This window comes from Tympanuchus pallidicinctus, unplaced genomic scaffold (assembly GCF_026119805.1).
Source record: "Tympanuchus pallidicinctus isolate F22 unplaced genomic scaffold, pur_lepc_1.0 scaffold22, whole genome shotgun sequence".
Lineage (NCBI taxonomy): Eukaryota > Metazoa > Chordata > Aves > Galliformes > Phasianidae > Tympanuchus > Tympanuchus pallidicinctus.
This window is the reverse complement of record NW_026294739.1, coordinates 31,645,001-31,661,065: the sequence shown is the minus strand read 5'-3', so window position 1 is coordinate 31,661,065 and position 16,065 is coordinate 31,645,001. Positions and strand designations below refer to the sequence as shown.

At 39.7% G+C, this 16,065-nt stretch overlaps 1 protein-coding gene across 2 annotated transcripts in view; it reads right to left on the bottom strand.

Moving 5' to 3' along the window:
* Window positions 1-16,065, bottom strand: part of BEAN1 (brain expressed associated with NEDD4 1) — a 38,008-nt gene that overhangs the window by 5,608 nt on the left and 16,335 nt on the right. The window contains exons 4-5 of one of the 2 annotated variants that reach the window (XM_052686668.1): window positions 6,359-6,580; window positions 4,303-4,444 (exon numbers count right to left, since the gene is read on the bottom strand). In XM_052686668.1, the coding sequence (XP_052542628.1) occupies window positions 4,303-4,444; window positions 6,359-6,580 (364 nt within the window). The remainder of the gene's footprint in view (window positions 1-4,302; window positions 4,445-6,358; window positions 6,581-16,065) is intronic. The other variant, XM_052686669.1, reaches the window with a different exon arrangement.

Sequence of the window (16,065 nt, the reverse complement as noted above, 5' to 3'; positions counted from 1 at the left end):
AGTGTTCTCTGCCCTGCTTCATGCTCTCACTCTTTTTCTTTCTTGTTTCACACCGAAATCATGCAAGCTCTTTGCTCTTGCATTTTCTGTTGCATGATTTTGGTGTGAAACCAAAAATGCTTGCTAGCGTCTTGCACAAAATACACTGATAGTCATTTTATCTGAGAGACTGAGTTCTGAGATGTTGTTTACATAAAAAGAAACCTGGTGTTTGATGTTCGTACAGCAATCTCAAAGAAAATCCCTTCAGACAAAAAAAGCAAGTGCTTTCAGAAAGTACTTTGTTACCCTAACTTAGTAATGGACCACAGGAACGTGTTACACTGCTTCTCTTGAATATCATTTGTCTCTTTATTAACTCTTAGAAAGCCCTCCTTGGTTACATCTAGTACTTGTGGTGAATTCACTTCAAGCCATTTGTTTTACCCAGTTGCAGTACCTTAACGTTCAGGGTGCCTTACAGGCAGACATGAGAAGGTTACTGACACTGGGATGTGCTGCTGTCTACATTTCTTTGCCTTGTTTCTTGTCAAAATGACTTCACTGTCATCACAGATTACACTGTGGAGTTTTGAAGTGGTAACGATGCCAGGAAAGGGAAGGAGGACTGTGATGCCTTTTAACTCCATCATGCTGAATGTAAATGTGACTTGCAAAGAAAAGAATGTTATCCAAATACCACAGGTCTTCAAGCTGACTTTGTTGAATTGTTTGGGGGGACTGAAAATAACTTCATGAATTTGTTTGGTCTCCTTCCAATAAGCATTAGAATAGCTTTGTTGCTAAGGAAACACTAAGGATCTTATTTAACTGCTGTCATTCATAAATTATGACCTACTCTCTGGGGAAAGAAGAAGGTTCTACTTAGAGAGTTTCTTAAGTCACAGACAGGAGCAAATGAATAAAAGGCAAATCTGGGGAATGAAACATGCTTCTCTGTGAGATAGATGTCTTTTTGTTTACTCCGTCTGTTACACGCTGCAACTCCACTAGAACTGCTCCTGCATTGTTTCAGTTTTACTGATGACCTGCTGCCTTTTAATGATGGTAACCACTAATCCTTTCCTGGAAAATACATGCACTGATAGGTTTGAGCTATGCTGAAACACCAGAGGATATTTATGTGATGTTTTCGCCTAAGAAAGAAACTATGTGTAACATATACCCTTGCTGGCTGAACTGCTCTTACAGTAGCATATCTCAAGAGGCATCGTATTTTCTTAGGTTTATTTTTTATTTTAATGTTTTCCATTTGGTATACAGGTCCATTTACCAACTATTTTCTAAATTCTGCATGATTAGTGATTTGTTAAACATTATTTTCATACAATACCAAATCATTTCATGTTACTTTGTCTCAGTTATTCACTTTGTTTAGTTCTTAAAGTAACAGCTGAAATGTATTTGTTTATTAAAATACCACCTCAAGCTGTTGGAGACCCTTAGTATCTTGAAATAGATAGATCATACCCACTGTATTTTGTTTTTACTTCTATCTTCATGTAAAATCAACCTGACAGATGCTTATACAGTTCTGAAATTCATTAGAGAGTCATTAATTACCCCAAAAGTACATTTTTTCTAAATGTGTAACTTTCATAGCAGTAAGAAAAAGCATTGATAATAAAAATCCTTACTTTTGATACGTTATGGAGAACTGCAGACTAGCAGGATGAGCAACGATTGCTTGTGTATGTAATCAGTGTGGGCCCCTGGGTTTTCCTTTGGCTTCCAGGTGAATCTTGAGGAGGCAGCACCCTGAGCACCCGTATGTCCCTCAGTAACAGAACAGTTTTGTAGGGCAAGGAAAGAGACAGGGCAGCTTCTGCCAGCCTTGTTACAGAGGAGAACTCGCACGAAAGCAGAGATCATGTAGTGCCATCCTGTACATGCATCCACGTGTATGTCTCCAAACAGAAAACTCCACGAAGACAGAAAATCCGGTTTTGGGCAGCTTTCAGATTGGAAATGGAAGTAACTTCTAGTATAGTTTTTTGAGACCTGTGTGCTAAGGAGGTATGTACTGAATGCTTATCCTGAGAAATCTGGCCAAGTGCCTGCTCAAGTTGTTGCCTAGGTGTCAGCTCATTTACTTTTATTAGTAAAGGCTTGTGGGTGCGGGTCCAAATTCCAGTGTAGTTTGTGAGTGGGTTTATATGAAGTTCTACAAGTTTAGATGCCAGACTCGGAACAACTTTTCACAATGTGAGGCTTCTGCTAAAATATTTACACCATCTCTAAAAGCCCATTTATTATCTAGTGTGACTTTATAATACATAAAAGGTTGCTTGTAGAACATGCCCAGAATAGAAAAAACGGTGATCGTGTGTTCACACTGCAGAGCTGCTTCACAAGAGCTCTTATTAAGGCCTGTCTGATGTACTCCTCACCTGATGCCTTGCTGCATGCTTTTACTGGTCTGGAAAATCCAGAAACACTTAGGAAAGTACGCAACTGCTTTTTGTACCATCTTATAGCAAGAACAGGAAGAGGTTTCTCCACTGTTCTCCCTACTGCTTATGTAAACAGGCAGTCAGAAAAGGGCATGGCTTAACTTAAAACACAGTCTGTTTAAAAGAAGAAAACAAATGTTGATCACCCATTCTTTGCTGCTTGTAAGGCACTTTTCTGTAGAAAGCTTGGTGCCTGCTCTGTTTAATCCTCTTTCTCCTGTTCTTTGGAGGAAGTAACTGAATTCCTTCATGCATCAACTCATGGTGCATGAGGCACACAGAGAGTATACAAATGGTCTGAAGAACAAATTTGTCACTCGTGGGCAGTTCTTGTATCCTCTAATGAAGTCTGTCATACAGCTATGGAAGAAACTGCTGTATCATTTCTGAAGTACCTCTCTTTGAAACGAGTCAGTTGTGGCACTGCTGTTACTGCAGGTAACTAGACACTACAAAGTCCTGCCATTACAGCTGCACAGTGCAGGTTCAGTCTAAATAGCCATACTGGCAGCTGTCCTTTGCAGATACTCATACAGAATGAACAATCCCAGACTGAGAGGTAAAGCGTGGTTACTAGGTGTGCCAGAACAGTATGTTTTCTTCAGTTGTGCTTTCTGATAGAATAATGATAGCAAGATAATAGAAAAGTGAGGCTTGCTTGAAAATATGGAAAGATTTAGAGTGGTTTCTTACACTTCCTTTTTTGCTGCTGGTTCAGAACAGTTGTAAGGTCAGTAGCAAGTGTAACATGGGAATTTAAATACCTGCAAAAACAGTTTACTAAAAGCTGTTATTTTTGTGTGGCATATCAGGCTACTTAGATTGTCAAATAACATCTGTTAGCTTTGCAGTTGTAAGTGACAGGCAGGTAAGAGGGGTGATGGAGATTGTATTACATACTAATTTGTGTAAATGTAATCTGTGATGCCTCAACATATGTTAATATCTGAATTCTGGGTATATTGAAACATTTTATTTTTGGTATTGTAATGAATATATGTCCATAATGACTTTTTTGATTTCTGACTTACTAATGACGTACCCAGATGTTTTCCAAACACACTGGGTGGGATCTGCTGTGAGCTGACTGACTGTTTTATGCTGTCATACCTTTAACATGCGTGAACAACAGTGGTAAAAACCATAAAGTCAGTTTTATATTGTTTGCTTATTTCATAATAATTTCTGCAAGCATTAAAGAGTGGGGAGTTGCTCGTGGTATTTGAAAGAGAAGAAAAATTGAAGGGCTTTAGAATCCTTGCAAATAGTGAAATAAAGCTGGCGAGAGGAAAATTCCTTGCAACTACAGTAACAAATGTGCTTTAATTGGAAACTTGGCTAAATGGTTTAATTTGTTCAAGTCTGTTATGGTTCCGAGGCATTATAAATCTGAAGTCTCTTTTAATCTAATGACAATAAAACACTGTTGGGCAGGACTCTGATGGGCACCCACTGAGGCACAGCTCATTTCCTCAGCCAGTAACAGAACAGTAGAAAACCAAAGGTAGGGATTTCTTCTTGGAAAAAAAATTCCCTCCAAAAGTGAAACTTAATAATTTCTTCCAAAAAAAGATTTTCATAGATGACTAGTGTATTTCATTCATATGCCATCAAAGTTATTGATACGAATATGATTATCAGTAGATGATAAATGCCTGTACAGGTGCTTTTACTTAGTAAAGACATTCTACATTGGAAAACTAGAGCTTAAACTAAACAAAGTGTTTGTAGGCAGAGTCTTTTGACCTGTGTTTTTGGAGTGGATGTTGGTCTAGCAATTTAATTTTCCTCTTTAGTAGGCTTTGCATGTGCAAGACTATAACATTTAGAATCTTCAAGAAGTGCTTACCGTGGAGGTGAATCGGGATACATGATGTTGACCTGAGAAAGTGTATCCAGATAGGAACCAAAATCAAAAGCTGGGGGAAATTCCTCCAGGCAGGTGGATCTCAGCTCTCCAAAAGAGCCGCCGTAAGAGAAGCTGTCTGGAGCTGGAAAACAAGCAGTTACTGTTTGCTCTTCTTTCTCACTGAGACAATACTACTGTTTATAATGCTGCCATACATCAGAAAACAAAACCTATCTGAGGCAGAATGGCTGTTACTTAGAGCAATCAGATCTGACAGGGCATTTCTGTTGTTTTATGAGCCAGCCGTGTCAGTGTGAATGAGCTGCGGTGTTTGCACAAGGACTATATATTTAGTGCTGTTGTACAAAGTGCAAGTGGCTAAAGCTCTTCTGCCTCAAAGGCTGAAAATGTGTAAGTCGTGCTGCATACAACTTCAAAGCACAAGCAGGACTGCTGATGTGCCCAGGAAATGCGTGCATCAAAACCTTGCCAGTTCTGCAAAGGTTTTTAAAAGCAGGCTTTGGTGTGACTCTGTGTGTGTGTATGTGTGTGTGCGTGTTCAGAATAAGCTGTGCTGCTTAGAAAAGCTCACAGAAAAAGAAGAAAAATGGGAAAATACTAGAAAAAAAAATGCTGCTAGCTGTTCCAGGAGTTCCCTAATGCTTTCGCACAAGTTTCACAGCTCTAGAAATACCCAGGAGTTGATGCTATTTTGTATCTTTGGTGATAGCTAGCTCTCAACATTCTGGTTGAAAGTTCCTTAAGAATGTCCTGAATTGTGGAAATGCAGCAACTCCCTGGACTTTCCTATTCTTCCATATGAAGTGGTCCTTCCTTCTCACTCAGTGCTTTAAAATGGTTCCTGGAGGCAGGGGCCAGCTTTTAAGGTGACATCAAAGCCGCGTTTCCCTGAACAGAGAGTAAAGGGCAGGACTCACTTGTGCAGCTCTCAAGCTGTGTGTCCATCCTGCTGGTAATGCTCACCTCTGCCAATCTCTGCAATCTGTGAGGAATTCTACCAGCACTAATGGAGTCTATCAGGTGCTGTGCTTTCCTTCTGCTCAGCACTGAAGGCAGCCAGTTTCACTGTGACTCCTGCTGATCTCTTTCTGTCTGGGGGACACATGCTGAGATAGCAAGAAAGCTTCTGCTAATGTACAATTTTCACTTTAGGCAGACTGACACAATTCAGTTTAACATGGTTCTTTTGAATTTCTCTGAAAATGTCACCATGCTTGATGCTTCTTTACCCCATTTTTTTAGTATTGTTATCTGTAAGAAACAGTTTGAAAATTGTCCTTTATGCCTTGGCCTGACTTCAGGGACTTAAAAGGAAGTGAAGTTTATATAGCACTTCAGAATCTATTTACTGTTTGATTTTTATACTAGCTGGATACTTAAAAAATAACTTTTTGTAATTGTTTTTTTCTTAAATATATGAAGAATCAAACTGTGTAATTTTCTTGACTAAGTGGCTTTTGACTTCTGATCAGCAAGTGCCAAATTGGCCAAAAATGTGATTTTAAAACTACACCTTCGTACTTTCAAGTCCTTTTAAAGAACAGGGGGCAAAAAAAAAAGGATAGTAAACCAGTGTCTTTAATGATGTTGTCTGTGTAATGGCATTTTGATGACCTATTTTCTTTACATCCAGTTTTAACTTCTGTGCTAAGAAAAGAGTTAATTGTCAAGTCAGTTGTAGCTTAGGGCACAGTGGAGAGGTCAAAGATTCCTGGCTGTCCAACAAGAAGAAATCACAACATGTATTATACACAAGGGCTGCAAGGGGATATGAAAATACATTATCAGTAGTCTGGTGACTTGTGCATTTGTCAGGGAAAACGCGCCATTGAAGAGATGCTGTAGGCCTTGTTTGTGTCAGCCCCCAGCTGTGGGGCTTGTACTTCGTGAAGATGCTACTGAACCGCAAAGCTGCCTCTTATCAACGCCTCATAATTTTTTACTCATTTTGTTTTTATATCCTTTGCACAGCATCCAAACTCTATGTTGCCCTTAGCAGCAGATATTAATAGTGCCAAGAACTGTTTCACTTTACCTAGCTTCTTACCGTAGGCTGTGTCTCTCCTCTGGTGTGGGTGTCTCAGCCGTCCGTCCTTCCGCAGGCTGCCAACAATGATGGTGACACAGGACAGAAACAGCACAAGTCCGATCACTACTCCAGCCACCAGAAGGGGAGAAACAAGTAAACTGGCATCACTGCCATTCTCGCTGTAGCTGGGGAGCTCGCTGGTCGGGCTGCTTTGGTTCAGGTGAATTTCTGCACGGCAGAGACAGGGAGAATGTGCCAGTGAGGAACAGGGATGCACAAAGTGTGGTCAGATAGATGCTAAAGCTGAAGATTTTTCCAAGTGCTGAGACAGCCTGTGACTGATCCATTGTATAAAATCATGCTTTAAGGGATAGACCATTTAACAGACCAATTTCTGGAGCTGTTAATTAACTGACTGAGGGGGATTCACTGAGCAATCATTTGCCTGCTTGGGAAATATCCTGCTGGAATCTATGATGTACCTTGCACAATAGTCACTTATTTCTGGAAAGACCCTTTATATTCATGAAGTGATTGAAGCTGAAAGAACTGTGCTGAACCACACAGGGAAGAATGCTGAAACTCAAAAATGTCACTCTCAAGCAGAACAAAGGATTCGGGCATTGTTACCAGGTATGAAAAGGCTCCAGGGTTTTTCAGAGGAAGTTCTGGGTAGGAGTGAAGCAGGGGAGCATACTTTTGCAGAACAGGGCATCCTTTAGCTTGCAAGATGAGTCTGCATCCCAAGGCACTGATGTGGGGCAGAGGAGTGAACAGAGTTATGGGTCAGAGAAAAAGGAGTCTTGCTGGATTCTGTTAACTCCAAGTCTTCTCTTGGGGCATTTCTGTGTGAAAAAGGGGGTGAAGATACTGAGGCAGAAAGAGACATAAGTATGTTGTTTATCTGTCTTTTCTAAACTGTGTATGTTTTAACACTATCTAAGTAAAGAGTAACTGTGTTTAGCCTACATATTTGATAAATTTACACTAACATGTGTTCTTTAAAGAGATAAAAATGAGTTTTCACAGCTGGAAATCTGTCTGTTTGCCTAAGGCAGCAGAGCTTTGGAAACAAAGCTTGTACTGGGGAAGAGAAGAAATTATGCAAAGGATTAACAGAGTCTGTCCCACTTGGAGAATGTATGTGACGATTATATTGTTTGTTTCTACCTTACAGTTAAAAAAATCCCACCAAAACAAACAAAAAAACCCCTCAAAACTTGCAAGATTTCTGGTCCCAACCAGTACTACAGCAGTGCTGTGTAGGGATGCAAGCTTTCAGCCCGAATGTTGGAAGCCATCTGTCTCTGTTGATTGTTTCAGTATCTTTACAAGACTATATTTACTTTTTTTTCCATCTAAGCTGTTCTTGTATCTCCTAAAGATAGATTTTAGTGAGACTGCAAAATGAAGGTAAGAAATATAGTGATCTTTACAACGAATCTGAAGATAATCATCCATCTGGAGCACCTGACTAGAGGGTTTTTCAGTCCTGACCATTGACTCGGACCCTCCTGAAGTTAGGAGGTGACCAATATTTGGAAGTGGCCAGGTGGTGGTCATGACACAGTGTTAAATATTCAGGTGATCAATGAAATCAGTCTGCTAACTGTGACAATTAATGATAACATAAAATAATGAAAGCCTGAAAGAAATGTGTACCTTAGTAAATGATGTGAACAAGTGAGTATTTAGTCACTTGACATTCCAGTTTACAAACAGAAAAAAGCCATTTCTATGGCTCCCATTTTATTGATTCCCTGACATGGGACACACAGTATGGAGAGAGAGATGATGCAGAAGACTCATCCAATTAAATGGATGAAAGAAGTTGCAGATCAGTTAAAATTTAGGCAAACATATACTGTAACTTAAAAACCAAACACGCGCAAACGCTATGAGTAGGTAAGCCTGTGAACAACATAAGAAGCAACACGGGTGTTCAAAGTGCCTTTGGTCTTTGCAGAAGTTTCAGAAATCTTGTTGGCCAGAGGTCATCTGAGAAGTAAACCGCTGTGGCAGTGCACTCATTCTTCTTTGTGCCTTTGACTTTCTTTGGAAAGTTTCCCTCTCCCATTAGCTATGTATGAGTAAAACAGAATTTTGTGGATGCAACAAATTACTGGAGATGCAAGCTATACGTACCGAGAGTAGCTTTGAAATATGGTATGTTGTTGTTTTTATATCTGCCTATCTGCCTGTTGAACAGAGAAATAATTTGTTTCCTACAGAAACTAAAACTAATGAATTTTTGCTCTATTGAATGTTCTGTGAAATAAATGCATGCTTTTAGAAGTGCAAGTACATTCTACATAGATTTCAGAAAACATCCATGTTTTCCCAGCTCCTTCCCTTTGGGACGTGCTACGTGGTGTCTTGCAGTCGCGATACACTTAAGGTGGTGGCTTCAAGCCAGTGTATATTCTCATTGGCTAACACCTGACATTGGGAAAACTGACTAGAAATATTAAGCCAGACTGGAGAATTAGCATGTAGTAGCTTTGTTTTTTTTTCTTTCTTTTTTTTTAATAGTTTTTCAGAAGCACTTGACTGTTGGCTGAGAATCGTTATGAGCAATTAAGACAGCCAAGAAATGTGCTGAGCTTTTACACAACATTATGTGCCAAAAGGAAAGACTGAATTTGCTGAAAAGTGATCCCATAGTGTTAAATGTGGGGGAATGGGATGTGGCTGAGGAGCAGATCCTATGACCATTGTGCCAGAATTAAACTTTCTCAGTGTTTACGAAATTCCAGTCATGTTTCTCATTTGTACAGCTTTTTTACTATCTGTGTTGGTAACGTGCTCAAGCAGTGTGTGTAATCCTGCTGGCTTTTAGCAGCCTTGTTTGATCAGATTTTTTGCAAATTCTGTCTTTGAAAGATGCCAATATTGCAGTTTAGTTTAAATCACAATTGCAGGAAACAGACACCTTTGGAAATGAACAGAAAGTACTGGCAGATAATGTACTGGTACTTCTAGCTTATTTGGAATGATAAAAGAATCACAGAAAATCGCAGAATGGTTTTGGTTGAAAGGGTCCTTTAGGATCATCTAGTTCCAACCTCCCGCTACAGAATTAAGGGAAGAATCCACTTTGTTGCCATCCTGATGAGAAGGTGAACCTGGGACGTGAGTTCTTCCATCTGCTGCTTGGTTGTGGTTTTCAGTTTGGTATCAAATAATCCTGGAACTGGAGTTGGTGACAAACTTCCCAGCAAATTCAGAGGAAAAGAAGAGAGGCTGTGTGTGTGTGCTGTTAGATTTTATGAAGCTGGGACAGCAGGTTAACAACTTGGCTAATGGGAAGGGAAAGAAAATAAGACAGTTGAGCAGAGTTTTTTGGTAGATTTTTAAAAGTTTAGCTATAGAAGTCAGCTTGTGTCTGAGCACATTGACTCTTCCTGCGGTACCACTCAGTGTGAGCACTAATATTTGGTCCTATTTTGCTTAATAGGAATTTAATGGGCTATTGGTGATGTCAGATAGAAAGTACTCACTTATACTCTCCCTTTGTATTTGAGGAGTGATCTTCTTATTTCAAGACAGCCCATCTATCTAGAACGTTCTCAGAGCTCCCTTAGTAATTCCAAGTCATGTCTGTTTTATCTGCGGTTTCTCGCTCTCATGAATCCTTCTCTTTTTGTGTTCTTAATCTAATAGAACCAAGTCTCTGGCAGAGACAGGACATATTGCAATACTGCTCTTATTAGAGGAATGAATCACTCCCCTTAGCCCAGCTCCTAAAACAATATATGGTTGATAAACTTCTCTGGTGGTATTATTTTCGATTTGACATGGTGAGTCTTGTCCTGCAGGCTTTGTGAGTAGCTGCAGTGACTTACTGCAGGGGGAACTGCTGAGGTGACTAATGACTACAGACCCTGCATTCACACAAGCACTTCTGGTTTTGAATTTTTGGGGGAGGCAAAAGATTTTACTTCTGGCAAAGAACGTTGAATAAATTTTTCTTATCCAAACATGTATTCTTTGGATAAACTGTATATTTCTGCACATAAAAATGTTTAATTTTTTCATTCAGAACAGAAATATCTGTACACTTATGTAAAGTCCATAAAAATATCAGCAGTAGCAGTGCTAACCTTTTCTCTGAGGTGGGGTTTATTTTTTCAATGAAATTTCAAATTGTGAGCAGTGCAAACGTAAATACTGAGATCTGCTCCTCCAAATACGGATGCCACCGTTTGCACGAGGCGATGCTTTTATCCAGTGATGGGAGCTGCGTAACCTGACACAACACAAACGGAACATTCTGGCAAGTGCAGCTGGGAATACAGCGCCCATATGGCTGCTCTGTGAATACAGGGAGCCCATGCGGCTGAGCAAGCACGTAATTGAGAATGAACGTACTAGTAAAAATTGCCCACTATTCGTTTGCTGTTAGCCAATAAATGATTCATCTGCAACATCCCTTGAATATGACATTATTTTATTATACCCAGCCGTCCTTCCACCTCAACTGACCAACTTGTAGAGTAACTCCACATAGCTGAAAGAGATGTAGTACAGCTGGACTTCTGGGCTGTACCTAGGGCTGTTTCTCCTCCTCATTAACTTCTCTTTGCAGGGAAGCTCCTGTGTCCTGTCTAACTTGGTGGTAAGGGATGTTGTAGATGCAGTTGAGTTAGATTATGTCAGAAAGCAATGTTTCAGTATGCAGATGTGTCACTGAACGTGGGTCATTCCAGATACAGTCGTGGTTTTGTTTCCTAGGCTGATGTTTACTGAGCTAGAGCTGAAGCACACTGACAGCAGTTGCATTAATTGAACACTCTGGCTTAGTACAATTATTTGTGGTTGGCCTAGCTTCTCCTATTATCTTTAACAAATCAAATTAACAGAAGCATATGGGATTGGAAGCAAGTGGGAGGAAGCTGAATATAGGATAATGCATATCATGCTTTGATTTTAAATGATCACAGTAAAGTATCTCAAACACTGAAGCAATTTAAAGCATGTTTCGGATTGCCTCATTTTTTTCCCTGTTTGGGACAGTGCTGGAATATGTAGCATCTTTATCAAGGGAGGAGATTGACAGATGGCAAGAAGGAGTTGAGAGATCCCAGTGAGGCCCACAGATGAACTAAATTAGTGGAAGTGGTAAAGATTTTGTTGATTCTTCATTCTTGAGCAGTTCCTGTTCAAAGCTGATTATGAGTCTGACCAAGAGTGGCCAGCTGGATTATGCACTGCTGCTATACTGTGAAATAGGCCTCTGGCTGCAGCTGCTTTCACACTGCTTATTTCTACAGCTCCCAGAGAGGAGCTCACAAAGTGAGTGAAGTAGGCGTGTTACAGAAACAACCAAAAAAGGTTCTGGATTTCAGACACTGATTTTGTACAGAGCATCACTGTAGCACGGGGAGGAGAGAGAGATCATTCAAGTCATTGACTGCAAATACCCCATGAGAATTGAATTCCTCCCCGCAAAACTACTGGATTCAAAGCTCTTCCTTGTGGATTATAAGGAAGGTTGGAAACTCTTGCTTATGCTCGATAAACACCAGGATACCATCTGCTTATGGGGTTTACTGTGGTTATCCCACGTGTAAATCAGGAGCAGCTCCAGGTCAAAATCCAATCTGCATTTGATTTATATTTATACTCAGTTCTACTCTTTTATTTTGGTGCAAGCAACCTGCTATTTTTAAATGGAATGGAAGCTTAGCCAGTTTTTTATTTTTGTTTAACCTCTCCAATCTCTGGCTGTAGTGAAGGATCTCAAAAATTTCAGTTATTCCATAGAACTGAGTTGTTCTCATAAGCGTTCACTTTTGTCAGGCATGACACATCTCTGGCACATATTCCATGAAATATGTCTGACAGATCTGTGCTTTCTTCCGATTCCTTGTCTGAGCATCTCACTTAATGATAAAACTGAAGCCTAGTTCCTCTCCCTGCATTGCCCCCTCATCATTAATAAGAAGAGGAAAACACTGTGCTTTCACTGCTGTAGGACCTAAAGTAGATTGCAAGAAGCTGTGATGGCAAACTTACTCAGATAGGAATAACCAAGGCCTGGAAAGTCAAAAACAAGAAAGTACAGGAAGCTTGCAGCTGTCATTAAAAACTGGAAGGTGGCGAATTGATGAGTGACTATAAGGAAGGATTTTGTAGCTCTGGCTGTGGCAATGGCTTGTGTCATTTCAGCATCCATTACAGCATGCATTAGCTGTCTCTGCCTTAATGCCATCCATCACATTCTTCCTATGCTATAGAGAAGGTGCAGGTAACAACTGCTTCCTTATTATGTTCAATGTTTAAATGGCATTTAATAGGAACTGATGATGATGTGAAGAACAGTTAAGGCCGTTGTTGGTCCTTCTGCATTTCTCTTATTATCTTGTAGCAGAGTTGAGCAAGGGAATGGAAGACCAGAATAATCTGGAAACTGTTCTCTCTATAAATCAGATTTATGAGAGTCATATAAGTAGTACTGGGGAAAAAAAGAATTCTCAGTTCAGGAGGCCCAAGAGCATATTTAATTCTCTCTCCTGCTGCTTGCTGCTGCTGTGTGCGGCCCAGAGGCGACTCACGTGCTCTAGCCTGTATGTTTTTCTGCTCTCACACTCAAGAGTAAACTGCCTCTTAAGATACAATTGATATTCAGTAATAACCTGCTAGGGACTGCCTCAAACTTTTACCTTATGTGGCATCATATGGTGTACATGCTCATTGATTGAAGACTCCTGGTATAATTTTTAGCTCATGTATATTGTAGCTCATGCTATTTCATTCTTTTATTGCTTGAGAGTCCATTAATCAGAGCTTGGTGGCAGCTTATCTTCCAGAATGAAATGGTTATTTTTCAGAGTCAAAGAATAAATACATTCTTGCTGTCAGTTGCTTATTATTTTAAAATTTGCAGTAAATGTCATTGTATACAAAGGGTTACTTTGTCTCACCTGGTTATTGCTACTTTGAGAGTGTAACCCAAGTCCATGTTTATTCTATTAACCAGGCAGAACCCATAAATTTAGGTTGTTTCTCTGCAGCTAACATAGTCTCTTTGATCTTTCTGAACATGAACATGTGTTCTAATAGGAATTAAAGCTTTGCACTCTTTTTTTTTTTTTAAAAAAAAAAAATGGAAAAACATCAAAACCTTATTTAGAATGTCAGACTGTGTGGTAGAAACATTTCAGAGTTATCTGATGCACTCAGCTTAAAGCGAATTAGGAGCATATTTACAGGTACAAAAGCTGCCCGTGACCTTGAGGAGCTCATCCAAAGCAGAAAGGGTGGCCTTTCCTCTGAGATATCTAACTCTGCCTTTTTATCATGTCTACTGGCTATCAGATAATGACTTTTCTCTTCTTGCATTGACATCCTTATTATAGAGCCAGAATGAATAAGATTGGATCACCAGCAGCCTGCAAATTGGGTATGTCAGAAGAAAAGAGAATGGGGCTGCATAAGGGCTGAGAAAATAAATCTTCTCAGATGCTGTGGCTTTAGGGTATTATGTTGATGTCACAGCAGCGTGTATAGGTGCTCTTTCAAATTAACAGGAGAAATCTTCCAATTTTCAGATCCATGGTCTATTTTATCAACATGATAAATACCATTGCAGTGAAACAAATCACTCTGGAGCCCACTCTGTGATGGCCAATATTTTTTCTTCCCCTATTTTCTCATATACAAATAACTTTGAACTAATATAATTGTAAAAGCAGGACCTGAAGCTATTATGTTTTTTCAGAAACTCCATGTTAGTGTTTGGAAAGAAGTATAATGAGAATCTCTTTTATCCATTACGGTGAAGTTACTTTCATAAGCTCAAGTCCAGCCTAGGATGGCAGTAACTTGAATGGGGCAATTCTTGTATTATGAGAATTTCTGGTATTTCAGCACATAAATGTATTAATTTGAGTTTTGGGGAAAAAAGTAGCAGTGTAATAGTTTTTCTTTTTCTTTTGACATGGATGGTTTTTGAATAATTGTAGCTGGAAAATAATTCTTTGTTCTGCCCCATCAGTGTGTCTACTTGAATTGGGATCTGGATGTCTCGCATCTCCTCTTTAGGAGGTTATGTCTGAACTGTACTGTGACCTAAAGAGATACCTATGGGGCAGACAATAATTTATGGAACTGTTGGCTACGTACTGCTTCTTATTCATAGACATGATCCTATTTCTTATTCCATCCCCACCTCCAGTCTTCAATAGTAATGATATACTAGACAAAAACATAGGGGGGAATGATTGGCATTCATTACGTATAAAGTAACGACAACAGAAATGCTGAACTGGCTGGTTATGTAGGACACAGAGAAATCAGTTAACAAACACTGGCTTGTTTTAAGATGTATTATCATATGTAATGTATCTTATTGTATATAATGTCTTCCTTTGAAGATGACTTGAATTTTCTGAAATAATTAAAATGGCTTTGTAGTGTTGTTATGCAGTTCCATACGAATAATGGTGTTGATGTCCCACAACTTACAGTGCCTACAGTATGACTTATCAACTGTATCTGTAAAAGCTATAGCAGCATCTGCCTGCATAAATACAGGCCTTTTCTCATACCATTAAGAAGCTGTTTCGCTCAGATTTTGTCTGAACAGGGCTTCTGCCGAGACAGCTGCAGGAATGTCGATAATGGCAAAACAGAGATTGATTCATGGGATGGATGCACTCACTTGTTGTCTTTACTGCTAAAGGAGCCATGAAAATTCAAGGGCAGTAGAAGAACTACAGAAACTAAATTACTCAGACATTACTACTGTAAAACTTAGGGGGTAAAATCCCCTTTAAAACCCAGTTGCTTGCTGTAGAAGACTTGTTTAGGTAGATGACTGGTAAATCAGTACAGGACTTGTTATACAGCCAACCCCTTCCCACGTGCGTTCTGTGCAGTGGTTAGGGGCCGCCGGGTCCATATCGGATATTCTGCCCTCTTCCATATTTGAGTTGAATCCGTACAAACAAGAGAGAAGACCTGTGCCACTGAATGGCTGCAAAAAGCAACTTCTCCCCAGGCGAAAGGCAGGAGTGTATTTCTTGGAGTCGCATAACACTGCTGCCTTCTGTATGCAGCTTGTTTTATAGGTTCCACACGGTGCTTAAATACGTATGAGACTGGAGAAAGGGCGTGAAAAAAGTTTGGCCCTTAGGGAAGTGTGTTTATATATTTATTCACCTTTCTATATAAACTGCAATATGCTTGGGTGCATATTTTAAACATAAAATGGAGCTAGCTTCAGCATAGGGTAAATGCTGACAGCTGCTAGAGCAGGTACTGCACCTTCCTGTCTGCTGAGAAGTCACAAGTCCTGGGCTTTCCCCTAACTTATAACAAGACTTATCCGAAGGGCTGACATTTACAAATGCCCTCAGAAATTTCTGTGTATGCTGCACTGGTTGCTTTCAAAGCAATGAGAAAGGTAGACTGTGGCAATTTCTCCCTGTTCTTAAAACTAACCTGTTTTTTATTTTCAAAGAGGTTTTTAAAAAGTTATCAGTACAGAAAGCAGAACTGACAGTGAGTGCTGCTCTGTGTGCCGCTGAATGAAATTGGGTGGGAGAATAACGGAAAGACACAGAGTAAGGCTGGAACGTGAACTTTGCCTTTTTTCTGAGAGCTTACTTTCTTAGAGAAGTCTCTGTTTAAATAATTATATGTTACAGGCAGGTTGATTAAATTTTGATGTACAGGGGTTCTGTGGATGTTTGTAATAAGCAGTGCTG